The following is a 15,502-nucleotide window of genomic DNA, read 5'->3' on the forward strand; positions in this document are numbered from 1 at the left end:
TTGCGCGGAGGTGGCTGTGGTTTCTGCACCTCACCCACTTGGATGTGAGAAAGCCCATCTGACAGTGTTGGGAAAGACAGCCAGCAGCAGGCGAGTCCTCCCTGTGGGCCTAGATTACTCCACCGGCATCAGGGAACCTGGCAGTGGGGAGCTCTCCAGACAACAGAATGAGTCCAGCTGCCTCCTTCCCACTCACCCTCCAATTTTGTACCACTGAGCCATGTCTAAAATTTTCAGGGTGTCCTCTGCTGGGTCCTCTCTTTGGGTGGAGCCACCTTCAGGGATGGGAATCAGGCAGGGATCTGAGGCTGCTGAGAGAGGCTCAGTACCAGGCGTGCCTGGACAGCCGCCCTCCCTCTAGGCCACACTCCATCCTGTCCTGCCCTCTGCCTCTCTCAAATGCCCCAGGGAGCTAACTGCCTCCCCTGCACTTAAGCAGCAGTTTGAGAACACGTGGGAGCTTGCAGAAGAGAAGGCTAGACTTTTGCAACCCAGGGGATGGATAAACCTCAGCTATTTTGCTGCTGTGAAAGTTGAGATGCATTGGTTCTTTCTTCCCCTTGTCTACCAGGGGGAATACATCCATGTAACCTATCGGAAGAGGAGAGGAAGGGCATCTTGAGTGCAGTGTGTAGCCCAAAGTCTGCCACTAACTCATGGTGTGATCTTGGGCAAAAGATCACCCCCTCTAAATCTCGCTTTCCTCTTCCATGAACGAGTGTTAGACCAATGGTCTTTCGTGTCGCTCTTTGCTCCAGTTTTCTTTGGGAATGAGCTGACCATGGGGAACCAGCTTCTCTCCCCCACCTGCCTCCTCTCCGCCTTGTCTGATTTCTCTTTCCTTCTTTCTCCCCGGCCTCCCCTCCCAGAGGCCATTGGTTGCCTGTAGTGAAGACATACATGAAGGCATGGATACTCCTCTGTCCGAGTGGACCCTGAACCCTCCCCAGGCACACGGGTGGCTGTGTGATGAAAATTAGGAATCCAGATACAACTCTGATGAGTTCTAATTTCAGTTTTTAAGTTTATTTTTATTACTAAACGATATTATTGTAAAGCTATAGTTTATTGAGCACATATTATATGTCTCAGGCATTAGACTGAGTCCGTTTTATATAAATTATCTCAATTAATTTTCACAGTGCTCCATGAGGTAGCTCTTATTATCCCCATCCCCATGGGAAGGTCTGGGTGTGTGCTGGGATTCCCTGATGGAAATGCATAGGAACTGAGTTTTCTGAGTGGCTAGAGATGGTGCTGCAGTGGCCAGGCCCAGCTGGAGAGGAGGGCGGCATGGTACAAAGCTGCCTTGCCAAGGCCTGCCCCTCAGCCCCAACCTCCCCATCCCTCTCTGCCAGCCCCTCCTGCCACATATACACCTTAGTTAAGTCAGAGCCCCCGGTTAGCGCCTCTGTTCTAGTTTCTTGCAGGGGTGACATGGTGGGCCCTGAGCCCAGCAGAAATCACCCGGCCCCTGCTGCCTGCCTGCCTTCTGGGGTGACGTAAACGCAAGTGCACTAGGGATTTATGACTCTTGGACATTGTAGCATTGCTCGCTGCCCCCTGGCAACTCTGGGGAAACTCAGGGGCAGTGGGGACGCCTTCCAGTTCCAAAACGGCCTCTCCCAGCTCCTGACCTCAGAGCATGGCTGCTTTCTCCTGGGCCAGTCTTAGCCTGTCGGCCCATCGCCTCTTCTGCCTACTTTTGTCTCACTGGCTTCATCCTATTGGCCTTCGTGTCCATACTGCAGCCTTGACAAAGGACTTAGGACTCGGCCAGCTTTGCCTTGTCCCCCAACGCCCTGCCCAGCTTTGCTGTTCTGGGTCTCCCTGCCTTGACTACCCATTAACTGTCCGGACTTGAACCCAGACTGGTCTTTACCGAAACTGGCTCTCTCTCTTCCAGCTCCTAGGTAACCTCTGGGTAAACTCACTATACCCTTTCCCCCTAAAGCCCAAGGCATGGATGAAAATGTCTGTGATGTCTCCATACCCTCATTTCCTTCTGTGCTTTCCCCAAGCCGTCGATCCTCATTTGAAAAGGGGAGGGATGATAGCACCCACTTCAGTGAGTTGCTGTGTTCGCACATACTGAGTTCCTTCTGCCGTGTCCAACTCTTTGTGACCCCATGGACTGTAGCCCTCCAGGCTCCTCTGTCCACGGCATTCTTCAGGCAAGAATACTGGAGTGGGTTGCCATGCCCTCCTCCAGGGTTGTGTGGACCACATAAAAAAAGGAGCCAAGTGACCATGGGCCTGGTGTCTGGAAGGGGCTACATGTCCCAGCCCTTTGCCCACTGGCCTCCCGGGACCTGTGTCTGCATGCAGAGGCTGCCCCACCTGTCAATCATTCTCCTGAGCACTTCTCAGATCAGGACGTGCAGTTGCATAATTATTGAAGTCAACCTGCCCTTGGGCTGGCCCACTGACCACCGCACATCTGATTTTCAGTCTGGCTGCTGGATAACCCAGAGGCAGTCGTGGTTAGTGAAGTCTCCTGATGGGGGGTGAAGACTTTCTAGGTCTGGTCCTGTCTCTGACACTTAGAAGAGGAATGTGACCTTGAGAAGGTCATGGCTTCTGTCTAGACCGCCATTTCCCCATTCATGAAATGAGGGAATTAGTCAGCCTTTGTTGGTTCAGCTCTCACACGTGTGCCAGGCTTCTGGCTGGGCTGCATGTGACCCTGAGGGTCAGCCATGATCTCTGCCAGGTGGGCCCTGGCAGGGGCTGAGCCATGACCTTCAGTCCTCTCTGGGCTGGTGCACGCTGCTTGGGGAACAGAGGGGTTTTGCTTGGAAGCTTTCCAGCCCTGATTTCTGCTCTTGACAAAGTCTTCTCCAATGTTGTGTCTGTTCCCTTAGATGCTTTATTTATCCCCCACTCCCTCCCTTTCTGGGGGAAAACTTAATTATCCAGCTGCCTTAATAACAGTCTTACACAGTGCATTCCTCAGGTTAATTAGCTGTGTAAACCAAACAGCTGTCATTTTTATCTCTTGGAAACAAGCTGAGGACCAGTAGCCAGTTGACATCCCTTCCTCTTAACACACACACACACACACCCCACATAAGCACACTCACACCCACAGGCACACACCCAACAACCACTGCCTTTCTGTGTTTGACAGACATCTGTTTTCTTGACCTCTGGCATGGCTAACGTGTACACAGAGAATGTGAGAATGTGTTCAAATCCATCCTGAGGTCCTTGTCCTCTGCTCATAGAGGACTTTGAGCCTGTCTCTGACCAAAATATCTGCCCTCCTGTTTCCCAGGAGATCTTAGCAGATCTGAAACTTTCAAATCTCCTGCCATTGTGAATCTTCATTAGGATGAAACATCGTTGAGTTCTTTGTTTAAAATACAGATGCCCTTGGGAATGGCGTCATATTAATCTATCATCATTTATATTTCAACAAGGGTTTGCTTATCAGAAAATTAGCTGTGGCTTTTGCAAAGGATCCCAAGAGAATGAGACCAAGAATGAGTAACTTTAGAAGAGATAGCAGAAAATGAAAAAGATCACTGCGGGAAAGAGTCGCTATCAGAGGGAAGCAAAACTTGGGATGTGGAACGTGAAATTTGGGGGTCCTGGTTACCAGCTTTGGACTGGGGAGTGCGTCTTGTGGGGTTAAAAGGAGGGAAGGGAGTAAAAAGGTGAGATGGAAACCTGAACACAGACTTGGGCAGCCTCACGACTTTGTTGGCCTGGCCTCTCACACCGCTGCTTCTTGAATCAGGTCCCTAGAAGCTCTCTGCCCTTGCTCCTTTGCCCTCAGCGGTGAAAGGAACCACTGTCAATGGTAGAACTTTCAGAGGTCCAGGAATGCAAACCAACAGTCTGCACTCAGGTCTAGGAGGACACCTCTGTTTCTGGAGAAGTCTGGGCGGGGGGTGAGGCTGCCCTTACTAGGGGAGAAGAGAAGGAGCATCCTGAAAACCACCTCTAGTCCCTGCAATGACCCATGGTTGTCACGTGACTGCTGTGTCCCTCGAAGCCCTACAGGATGAGAAGGTTTGGAGACAGAGCGCCTGGGAGAGGAATTCCTGCTGCTTCTCTTCCTAGTCTTGCGGATTTGGACACATTTCTTAGCTTCTCTAGGACTTGCCTTCCTAATCTGTCAAATGAAGATACCCACTTTGGATCCAATATGCCTACCTCAGAGATTTTGGAAGGATAAAATGAGATAATGTATGTGTCATGCTCAGGTCAGAGTCTCAGTTCAGTTCAGTTGCTCAGTCGTGTCTGACTCTTTGCGACCCCATGGACTGCAGCACACCAGGCCTCCCTGTCCATCACCAACTCCCAGAGCTTACTCAAACTCATATCCATCGAGTCAGCGATGCCATCCAACCATCTGTCCTCTGTGGTCCCCTTCTCCTCCTGCCATCAATCTTTCCCAGCATCAGGGTCTTTCCCAGTGAGTCAGCTCTTTGCATCAGGTGGCCAAAGGATTGAAGTTTCAGCTTCAACATCAGTCCTTCCAATGAATATTCAGGACTGAATTCCTTTAGGATGGACTGGTTGGATCTCCTTGCAGTCTAAGGGACTTTCAAGACCCAACTGTGGTGCTGGACTCTCCAACACCACAGTTCAAAAACATCAATTCTTTGTCACTCAGCTTTATGGTCCAACTCTCACATCCATACATGACCACTGAAAGAACCATAGACTTGACTAGATGGACCTTTGTTGGCAAAGTAATGTCTCTGCTTTTTAATATGCTATATAGGTTGGTCATAGCTTTTCTTCCAAGGAGCAAGCATCTTTTAATTTCATGGTTGCAGTCACCATCTGCAGTGATTTCAGAGCTCCCAAAAATAAAGTCAGCCACTGTTTCCATTGTTTCCCCACCTATTTGCCATGAAGTGGTGGGACCGGATGCCACGATCTTAGTTTTTATCTGAATGTTGAGTTTTAAGCCAACTTTTTCACTTTCCTCTTTCACTTTCATCAAGAGGCTCTTTAGTTCTTCTTCACTTTCTTCCATAAGGGTGGTGTCATCTGTGTATCTCAGGTTATTGATATTTCTTTCGGCAGTCTTGATTCCAGCTTGTGCTTCATCCAGCCTGGTATTTCACAGGATGTACTCTGCATATAAGTTAAATAAGCAGGGTGATAATATACAGCCTTGACATACTCCTTTCCCAATTTAGAACTAGTTTGTTGTTCCATGTCCAGTTTTACCTGTTGCTTCTTGAGCAGCATACAGATTTCTCAAGAGGCAGGTCAGGTGTTCTGTTTTCCCATCTCTTGAAGAATTTTCCACAGTTTGTTGCGATCCACACAGTCAAAGGCTTTGGCGTAGTCAATAAAACAGAAGTAGATGTTTTTCTGTACCTCTCTTGCTTTTTTGATGATCCAGTGGATGTTGGTAACTTGATCTCTGGTTCCTCTGCCTTTTCTAAATCCATCTTGAACATCTGGAAGTTCGTGGTTCACATATTGCTGAAGCCTGGCTTGGAGAATTTTGAGCATTACTTTGCTAGTGTGTGAGATTAGTGCAGTTCTGTGGTAGTTTGAACATTCTTTGGCATTGCCTTACTTTGGGATTGGAATGAAAACTGACCTTTTCCAGTCCTGTGGCCATTGCTGGGTTTTCCAAATTTGCTGTCATATTGAGTGCAGCACTTTCAAAGCATCATCTTTTAGGATTTGAAATAGCTCAACTGGAATCCCATCACCTCCACTTTGTTCATGGTGATGCTTCCTAAGGCCCACTTGACTTCACATTCCCAGATGTCTGGCTCTAGGTGAGTGATCACACCGTTATGGTTATCTGGGTCATGAAGATCTTTCTTGTATAGCTCTTCTGTGTATTCTTGCCGCCTTTTCTTAATATCTTCTGCTTCTGTTAGGTCCATACCATTTCTGTCCTTTATTGTGCCCATCTTTGCATGAAATACTCCCTTGGTATCACTAATTTTCTTGAAGAGATCTCTAGCCTTTCCCATTCTATTTTTTTCTCTATTTCTTTGCACTGATCACCGAGGAAGGCTTTCTTATCTCTCCTTGCTATTCTTTGGAACTCTGCATTCAGATGCTTATATCTTTCCTTTTCTCCTTTGCCTTTACCTTTTCTTCTTTTCTCAGCTATTATACTCATGCAGTGTAATTTTGCAGTGTTGTGGTATTCATCATTTTGGTCATCGGCTTCAGAACTGAGCTTTCTGAACTTGGTTTCGATGGAGATAAGAGCTGTACTGAGTTAAGGCTTTGGTCAAGATGTTAGTTTATGACAGTGCTTCATAGCACTGGGGCTCCACTCCCACCTGGCCCCAAAACAGGCCCTGATTTTTCACCTTTGCTGGCAATATCCATTGACATATAAATGATGAGGCTTGTGGATCAGAGGAGCTTCCCAGGTGGCTCAGTGGCAAAGAATCTGCCTGCCAAGTAGGAGATTCAGGAGACGCCAGTTTGATCCCTGGGTCAGGAAGATCTCCTGGAGTAGGAAATAGTAGCCCACTCCAGCATTCTTACCTGGGAAATCCCATGGATAGAGGAACCTGCTGGGCTACAGTCCATGGGGTCGCAAAGGGTCGGACATGAGTGAGCACGCACGCACACACACACACACACATAGATCACAGTGGGAGTCTAGTGGAGACTAGTCTCGTCTTGCTGACCAAGGCCTTCAGGGTCCGTCTTTCCCTGCTCACTTTGCTGGGAAGAGTGCTTCTCCAGCACCATGTTTGGCCAACGTCTTATTTTTCTCTTGCTTCTTTTGCATTCTTGTTTGGAGTGTCTTTAACCTCTGAGCAGATAAGCTGGAGTTGGGGAGAATTCTAATAACATGTTAGAGCAAGAAGGAGCTTCATTATCTCATCCCACCCCTGCACTTTACCAATGAGGGAGCTGAAGTGGAGGGAATGTCTTATATGCAGCTGCATTTTTTTTTTTTTGGATTCCGGCTGTCTTTCTTTTGGCCCTGGCTGACAGCCATGACCCTGACTCCAGCTCCTTAGATGGACATAGGCCGTCTCTGACTTGCTCGGGGGGAGGGAGATGGCCATGGCTAAGCAGAGCCTGTTTTCCCATTTCCCTGCAGAATTCGCTCCCTTTTCTGCTAAGACACAGAGCTTTGATTTGCCTTGCCTTCCTTGTTCCACCCTCTCCACTGTGATTGAGGCTCCCGCTGTCTCATTTGCCCTCCCATAGTTCTCTGGTTTGTCTTCCAGCCAGACTGCTGAGCTTCTAGAAAGCTCCAGGATAAGGGAAGAGGCCCAGCCTTTCCAGACAGAGAATGAGCAGGAGCCAAGCTGGCTGGAGGCCTGACAGACTGAATGGATAATAACGCTGCGTCTCTGAGGTAGTCCAGCCAGGGGAGTGCTGGCCAAATGACCCTGGAGAGGGAGGCAGCTGCGGCTGGGAGCTTCCATCTCTGGGAGAGGCAGAGGCATGTAGCACACACGAGGGGAAGGGCCTTGTGTTGAGAATCTCTCTCTCTTTCACACACACACACTCACTCATACTCACACACACACTCTTACACACATACTGCATGTAGACGTACAGGAATAAAATGGAAAGGGAAACTGAGGCCCAGAAAGAGAAGGAATTGGCAGCCTGTCTTCATGCGGGCTTGTGCCATAAGCCACCCTATTTCAGGTCTCCTTCCCTCTGGTTGGTTGACAAGCAGAGCTGCTTAAAATACCTGTCCCAAGCCTGGAGGCTTAGGCTGTGTCTGAGGATTGAGATAAACCCCTCCTTTAGCTACGTTACTGTGATGAAGGCACATAGGTGTTCAGCTCATGAGCCCATCTGATCCATCATCACTGTCTGTACATGTGGAGGCAGGTGGCGGAGGCCTGGGGTGCCCCAGACTGACTGTGAAGACAGGGAGCACACAGGGTGGCAAGACCATGCTGAGTATCCTGGGCCTTTTGAGTTTGTTTAAAACAAGGCCTGGATATAAAAGTTAATATATATTCAAGGCATTGAAAGTTATTAAAAAAATAACTAAGAAAAAAAAGTTACCTGTAATCCCGTTTCCCAGAGGTAATTAGGTTAAGCTGTATGCAGCTGCCATTTTTGTGGGTCAAGATAGCTCAATATTAGCCATTTCGTTTGGTTCAACCTAATATATTGGTGCACTGCCTTCTACCTACTGATTCCTTAAAAAATGTGGATTTGTGATCATGATGTATATACAAGCTTCTGCCCAACTTTTTTCATAAAACATTATCATTTTTTTTCATAAAACATTGTAAGCATTTCCCCCATGCAATTAAAATCTTTCTGTCAACAGTCTTTTGAAAAGTTACATAATATTCCATCATTTAATATCAAGGGCATTTGCTGAGTCCCAGGTTGGGTTGTTCTAGCTCCCGTGTCCCATGGCCCAAGGAAAAAAAGAGCCTTGTCTCTGGCACTCTCTTGGCCAGAGAACAGGCTGGGATCCGTTCCCAGCAAGCCCAGAGGAGCTCGGATGACAGGTCACCGGAAGGCAGCTGGCCCCTGTCTCTCCACGGGACACGTGCTGAGCTCAGACAGAGGACGGGCGGTGGAGAAGTTTGCCTCTGGGAGGCCAGGCAAAGTGGGGAGGAGGGTGTGCCTGCTGCCAGGGACCAGAATAGGATCCTAGAGGAGACTCAGATGCCAGTAAGAGGCGGCTTTTGCCCAGAAAGGATTATTTTAAGTGCTCAGGTATTTGTGTTAGCCGCTGACATACGTGCAGTCTCCGCGCTAACTGAGTGAGGTTAGCCTGACAAACTAGCTTTCTTCCCAGAGCATTTTCTCTGCTGTGGTCAGCCTCAGGGTGACCTGAGCCCTGTGGGTGAGACAGAGATGGTCACCCTTGACCGTACTTCCTTGCTGCAATGTCAGTGCACCCAAATGGTTTCCTAGTGGAGAAGAGAGGATGGCAGAGAGGGAGGGATGGAGGGGAGGAGAGAGAGAGAAGAGGAGGGGAGGAGGAGAAGAGAAGGGCGTGGGGAGGGATCCTGTCTGGCGCTGGTGCCGGCACTAGCCATCAGTCATCGGGAAAGTCACAGAGCCTCTTGGAGCCTCAGTCTTCTCACACCTACATGGGAATAATATTACACGTAGGGTGGTTGTCAGGCTTAAATAGGTTATTGCACTGAAACTCTTGATACAGTACCTAGCATGTGGTCGGCACTCCAGTCATTTCATGTTGATTTTGGTCATGTCCTCACTCTCTCACACCTCTCTTTAAACTCAGGAAGGGAGGGTCAAGCAATAATATAAATGAAAGTGCGAGCCTTTCCTGAGCATTTCCTGCTGCTGCTGCTAAGTCGCTTCAGGCGTGTCTGACTCTGTGCGGCCCCATAGACAGCAGCCCACCAGGCTCTGCTGTCCCTGGAATCCTCCAGGCAAGAACACTGGAGTGGGTTGCCATTGCCTTCTCCGTGAGCATTTACTATTCATTCCAGAAGTATTTACAGAGGACCTACTAAGTGCTGGGCACTTTGCTGAGCAACTGGAATACAGCATAAAGGAAAGTAAGTTCTGCCCTTGTGGAGTCCACATTCTAACAGGGGGAGGCAGATGGCAAATAAACACTGGGAGCAAACGCACGGACACTAAATGAACAGCTTGTCAAGTGGAGATCTTACTGTGAGGAAGAATGTAGCCCGGCAAAGGATGGACAGTGGCTGCTGTTTTATATAAGGCGCGCGTGCCAGCCATTATGTGAGCACTAAACATCTCCCCACAGTATTTTAAGTACTTCATAATCATTTAAAATTCTTTTTCATTACAGTTTATCGTAGGATATTGACTATAGTTCCCTGTGCTATACAGCAGGGCCTTGTTGTTTATCTGTTTTCTATGTAACAGTTTGTATCTGCTAGTCCCAAACTCCTAATTTAAACCTCCCCCCACCCCACCTTTCCCCTTTGGTAACCATAAGTCTACTCCCTATGTCTGTGAGTCCATTTCCATTTTGTAAATAGGTTCATTTATATCATACCAAAATTATAGTTTAATAAAGCACTTAAGGAAGTGATGAGGACACCTTCAAGCTCCAGGAAGGGGACAATCCTCTTGTTTTGCAGATTGGTGGTGGGAGCTGGAAAATGGGGTGGGAAGCAGAGGCTCACAGAGCCAGGACTCCTGGCTCCCCTCCAGGCTTCATCCACTGTTCCAGGCTTTGCTCAGTGGCGCTGGGGGAAGAGCAATGTTGGGTGAAGAGTTTCTGTAACTCAAGGCACAGACTTGGCACGTTAACTCTTCCCTTCGGGACTGAGCTGTCAGCTCCACAGGTTCAGCATGTCTGCTGAACATGTGGGTCATGTTCAGATGGTCCACATGTTCAGAATCCCAGAACACCCATTCTGATGGATCTGATGACTGAGCTGTCAGCTTCACAGGTTCAGCATGTCTGCTGAACATGTGGGTCATGTTCAGATGATCCACATGTTCAGAATCCCAGAATCCCAGAACACCCATTCTGATGGATCATCCTCCCCAGCTTAGGGCCTTCCCTGGATGGGACCAAGGTTCAGGGGCTGCAAAGCCTCAGAGACGGCTTCCTGAGCTTTCTCCTGGTTCTGCTGGGTGGAGGCTTAGGGGAAACAGAGGCAAGGGGTGTGGGGAGGTACCATCGCCTCTGCCCAGAAGGACTTGCAATTCAGGGAGGTTCTCGTCCAAGCCTTGCTTTAACATGCGCGTTAATCTGGAGCCCTCTGAAAAGTGTTCTTTCTGCTGGACACAAGGTTTGGGACCGTGGTTACTCAGAGAAAACAGGTTGTATGTGTGTTGCATGAAGAACCTAGGCAAGGTCATGATGTCTCAGTGGTGTGTGTGTGCGTGTATGCGCCAGGGCAAACACATGCAAACATATGCAAATGTATGCACATTCACACATTATGGACAAATTAAAAGAACAAGGGCCAATCCTCTGGCTGTGTTCTTTTCCTTGATGATCTCTGCCCTGCTCTGGAGCCCATGGGGTTCAGTTCAGTCTCTTGTCTCACTCCAGGGTATGGGCAGACCAAGGAAGGTTATGTTTTGGGGGGACCTCCCTGGTGAGGCTGTTTCCTCCTTGGCTGCCCACTTTAACCCAGATCTTCATGGGGAAGAGACCCTGCCTTCAGCCCCAAGGCTGCAGACTTCCTCTGCCTTCCTGACCTTGGGACACCTGCCTACAAAGCTCCATCTGGTTGGACATCCTGGGCTTCTCTCCTGTGGGTCAGTTCAGTTCAGTTCAGTCACTCAGTCATGTCTGACTCTTTGCGACTCCACGGACTGCAACGCCCCAAGCCTCCCTGTCCATCACCAACTCCCAGAGTTTACTCAAATTCATGTCCATTGCGTCGGTGATGCCATCCAACCATCTATCCTCTGTTGTCTTCAATCTTTCCCAGCATTAGGGTCTTTTCCAGTGAGTCAGTTCTTCACATCAAGTGGCCAAAGTATTGGAGTTTCAGCTTCAGCATCAGTCCTTCCAATGAATATTCAGGACTGATTTCCTTTAGGATTGACTGATTGGATCTTCTTGGAGTCCAGGGGACTCTCAAGAGTCTCCTCCAACACCACAGTTCAAAAGCATCAGTTCTTCGGTGCTCAGCTTTCTTTATAGTCCAACTCACATCCATACATGACTCCTGTAGGTAGGGGATGCCAAACTGGGAAAGATCCTAAAGTCACAGATGTCAAGTGCTGGAAGGCCTCTAAGATCATCTAAATGGTACTAGAATGTTGGCTTCCTGATGGCTGGGTCTTTATTTTGTTCACTATTACAACTCCAGAGCCCAGAGCAGGGTCTAGGATGTAGTATGGCCTTAATGAATATTGTCAAATGATTGAATGACTCTACTTCAATATCCACTCAATTGACAGAGGAGAACTAGGACTGAACCCCAAATTCCCTTGTCCTTTTTTCCTGTCCCCTTTCCTAATCCTAAGAAACTCCACTTTCCCCAGGCTGCCAGGATTCAGTGAGATGAGCGATAAAACTCTCTAGCCTACACCTAGGACGTGGTGGTGGTAGTTTGGTCACTGAGTCATGTCTGAGCCCGTGGACTGTAGCCTGCTAGGCTACTAAATCGACGTGAGCTTCTCCTTCTTTCTTCTTTTTGCCCTTAGCACTCTTTGCACATTTCTCTCTGAGGCAAGGTCATATACAAAAATTAAGTTTTTACAGCCTCATACCTCTCTCCCAATGACAGCATCTATTTACTATTTACCTAGCTATATGTTGGGGGCTGACACAGAGGACTTAAATGGAAAGATGACCAGTTAGTCTTGTTTTGAGAGGCTGGTCGTTCTAAATGTATTAATGAAATCCATGAATCCCTTAGGGGAGCATTTCCATGGAGAGAATGCTCTGGGCTCTCAGTATACACAGGGAGAATTCCCAGTACACAAAGGCCCCACCTGTGAGTCTCTGATGTCTTCCGCAGTGGCAGATGAAATGCTGCAAGTGTGACTCCAGGGTGGCTCACAATTACAACAGTCACCAAGTGGAGAACGTGGTTTCATCCTCGGGCCCCACGCGCTGGTGGCAGTCACAGAACGGTAAGCGCCTGCCACCACCTCCACGTGCAGGGTGCCCTGGGGCCCTTTGGGTTTTCGCATGGCTTTCTTATGGTGGTGGGACACGGGTGGCTGGTGAGCAGAACCTTCTGTCTTTGTATTTGAGGCCTTTCGGATGTTGTAGGTAGAAGAATTTATTGGAGGTTAATGAAAAGGTAAGAAGAGAGAGAAATGCCTTCATTTCACCCTACTTGGTCGCAGTGGGCTTGCTGAAGGAACTGGGCTTTGGGAACAGATCTGTGTTGGGCTGAGGAGTTGAAAGTCTAAAGGTTTTAAAGACATCAAGGGACAGTGGGGAGGAAATTTGGCCGAGAAGACATGGGATCTTGAATAGGTGCTATACGTAGAAACGTACTGGCACCACGCCTCTCTGAGAGGGAGATGGGAAAATCAGAGTTAGATTTCCTGGAGCCTGGGAAGGTAGACAGTCTCTGCTCTAAAGTTCCTGGGTTTTGTGTCTTTCCAGATGTGAGCCCTGTCTTTCTGCAGCTGGACCTGGACAGGAAATTCCAGCTTCAGGACATCATGATGGATTTCAAGGTGTGTTTCCTGGGTATGGCAGTGGGTAGGAGAGGGGGACTCTGGGCCACGTGGGCTTGGACTCATGGGGAGCTCAGGCTGGAGGTGATGGTACCACATGCGGGGTGGGTCTCCCTTCCTCAGGTTGGGGCAACACTTAACCCTGAGCCTATATCATGGTGACAGCAGAAGTACCACTTCCGGGAGATCAGTGGCACCTCCAGGCCCCCTCTGTTCTCTACCTTTCTGCACCTCCCATCCTCAGCCCATCTAATTAATTCAGCTCTTCCAAGACCAATTCTACTTATACAGTTGTGTAATGACAGCTCATACGGTTGTGTATACTCTGTTTTAATAACTTTGCTGATGAGATGGAGTTTAACCAACAGCAAGGAACTGGCCAAGCCACATGTGAGATGTGCTTTCAGAGCCATTGGCTCGTTCAGTGCCATTACTTGTCAGGTTTTGAGTCTAGCCTTTGGAGATATGCCTTTTGGAGGGCACATTTTCATTCATTAGTGACAGGGTCTTTTCTTTTCCTTTACAGAGATTTGATTTTATTCCTTCTACGGGAATATTCGAATATTTAATGATAAATCTTGGTTGATGAGAATAGGTGATCAGGATAGGTAATATTGAACTGGGAATATAAAGCAATAGGACCTAATTCCTACATGACTGAGGAAGTTGCTGTAAGAACCTCACCTCAAGAATGATAAAAGGGAAACTGTTAGTTGCTCAGTCATGTCCAACTCTTTGCAACTCCATAGACTGTAGGCCACCAGGTTCCTCTGTCCATGGAATTCTCCAGGCAAGGATATTGGCTGGGTTGCGTTCCCTTCTCCATGGGATCTTCTGACCCAGGGAAGATGCAGGGTCTCCAGGGAAGACCCCTGACCCAGTGCAGGGGTCTCCTGCATTGCAGGAAGATTGTTTACCTTCTGAGTCACCAAAGAAGCCTCAAGAATAGGTCTCAAGTATTTTGAGAAATGCTAGAGCCATTTGAATAAATGCCCAGTCCCTAATGGTGACAGCTTTGAGGGGCAACGTTCACTTGGATGGATACTCGTGGTCTTATTGCTTTGTCATCACCCATTTATTTGTCCATTCTTGCTACACACGTATTGAACATCGATTATATGTTGCTAAACAGCTGAATAAAACTAGATCACAATCCTCAAGACAAAGAACCAGTAGCAAGACAGTGGGACGTGTGCTCTGATGTTGGTAGGAAGAAGTACTAGGGACATTAGCAAGGGGGCACCCAGCTTGATCTGTCTTTGGTGGGGATGATCAGAGAATACACCCACAGGAAGATGAAACTTCTTAGGCCGGTAATAGCCAGGAGAAGATTAAGTTCATTCCAGGCAAAGAGAATAGCAAAGTACAAAGACCAAGAAGCAAGAGACAAGAATGTATATAATTGGGGGAGGGGGCAAAAGAATGCACACAGGGTCTGGAAGGGCAAATGTGTGTATGGTGGTGAGAGGTAAGGATACGGGAGGCTACAGACTGAAGAGAGATGAGTTTACAGATGTGAATGGGGAGAAGGAGAGTGGATGAAAGATTCATGTATTCATTCAACAAATGTACTGAATGACTACTACGTGCTAGATGCTGGGGGGACAACTGTGAACCAGCTGGACAGGGGTGCTTGTGGTTTACTGTCATGGCTCTCAACCAGGTTGTATTTGGCCATTTATAGACCAATTTGTGGTTGGCACAGCTGTGGTCATGCTATTGACATCTAGTGAGTGGAGGTCAGGGGTGCTGCTAACCATCCTATAATGATGAGGATGGTCCCCATGGCAAGGCATTAATCAACTCCAGATATTAACAGTGCCAAGCCAAGGTTGGGAAACCCTGATCTGGTGGGAGAAAAAGAAAAAAAAAACCCAGGAAACCAAGAGATAAGTAATGGGAAATTGTGGTGACATTTACGACGGCAGCAGATGAGATCCCAGAATAGGAAATGATGTGGTGGGTGGGCAGAGTGTGGGCAGAAGAACGCAGGTTAGGTGGGTATAAAAAGATCTCTGTGAGGAAGTGACATTTAGCTGAGAACAAAAGAAAGAACCCACCAGGGGAGAGGAGTATCCCAGGCCAAGGAAGCCACATGAACAAAGGCTCTGAGGAGGGAGCAAACGGGCTGTGACTGAGGGCGTGAGGAGATGGAGGTGCACAGTGGCATGGTCAGGAGTTCAGATTTATTCAGGAAGAGCAAGCAGAGGACTTGGATAGATAATCCTCTATCTATCCTCTATGCCTCATAGATAATGCCTCTAATAAAGGAGGGCGTACAGAGGGCCAACAGGTCCATGAAAAGATGCTCAGCATCGTTAGCCAGCAGGGAAAAGCAAGTGGAAACCACAGTGAGCTGGCACTTCATACCTGTCAGAATGGCTATCATCAAGATCAGGGTGGCCTAGCAGGTAGGATTCCAGGCTTTCACCGCCATGGCCTGGGTTTAATCCCTGTA

General features: G+C 48.2%; 1 protein-coding gene across 4 annotated transcripts in view; it reads left to right on the forward strand.

Annotated features, from left to right (window-relative positions):
• The window catches only part of LAMB3 (laminin subunit beta 3), a 65,210-nt gene that overhangs the window by 26,381 nt on the left and 23,327 nt on the right, over positions 1-15,502 (forward strand). For all 4 annotated transcript variants that reach the window (XM_005217367.5, XM_059875422.1, XM_059875423.1 and 1 more), the window contains 2 exon segments: positions 12,372-12,486; positions 12,971-13,044. In XM_005217367.5, coding sequence (XP_005217424.2) covers positions 12,372-12,486; positions 12,971-13,044 — 189 coding nt within the window.

Source organism: Bos taurus, chromosome 16 (genome assembly GCF_002263795.3).
Source record: "Bos taurus isolate L1 Dominette 01449 registration number 42190680 breed Hereford chromosome 16, ARS-UCD2.0, whole genome shotgun sequence".
Lineage (NCBI taxonomy): Eukaryota > Metazoa > Chordata > Mammalia > Artiodactyla > Bovidae > Bos > Bos taurus.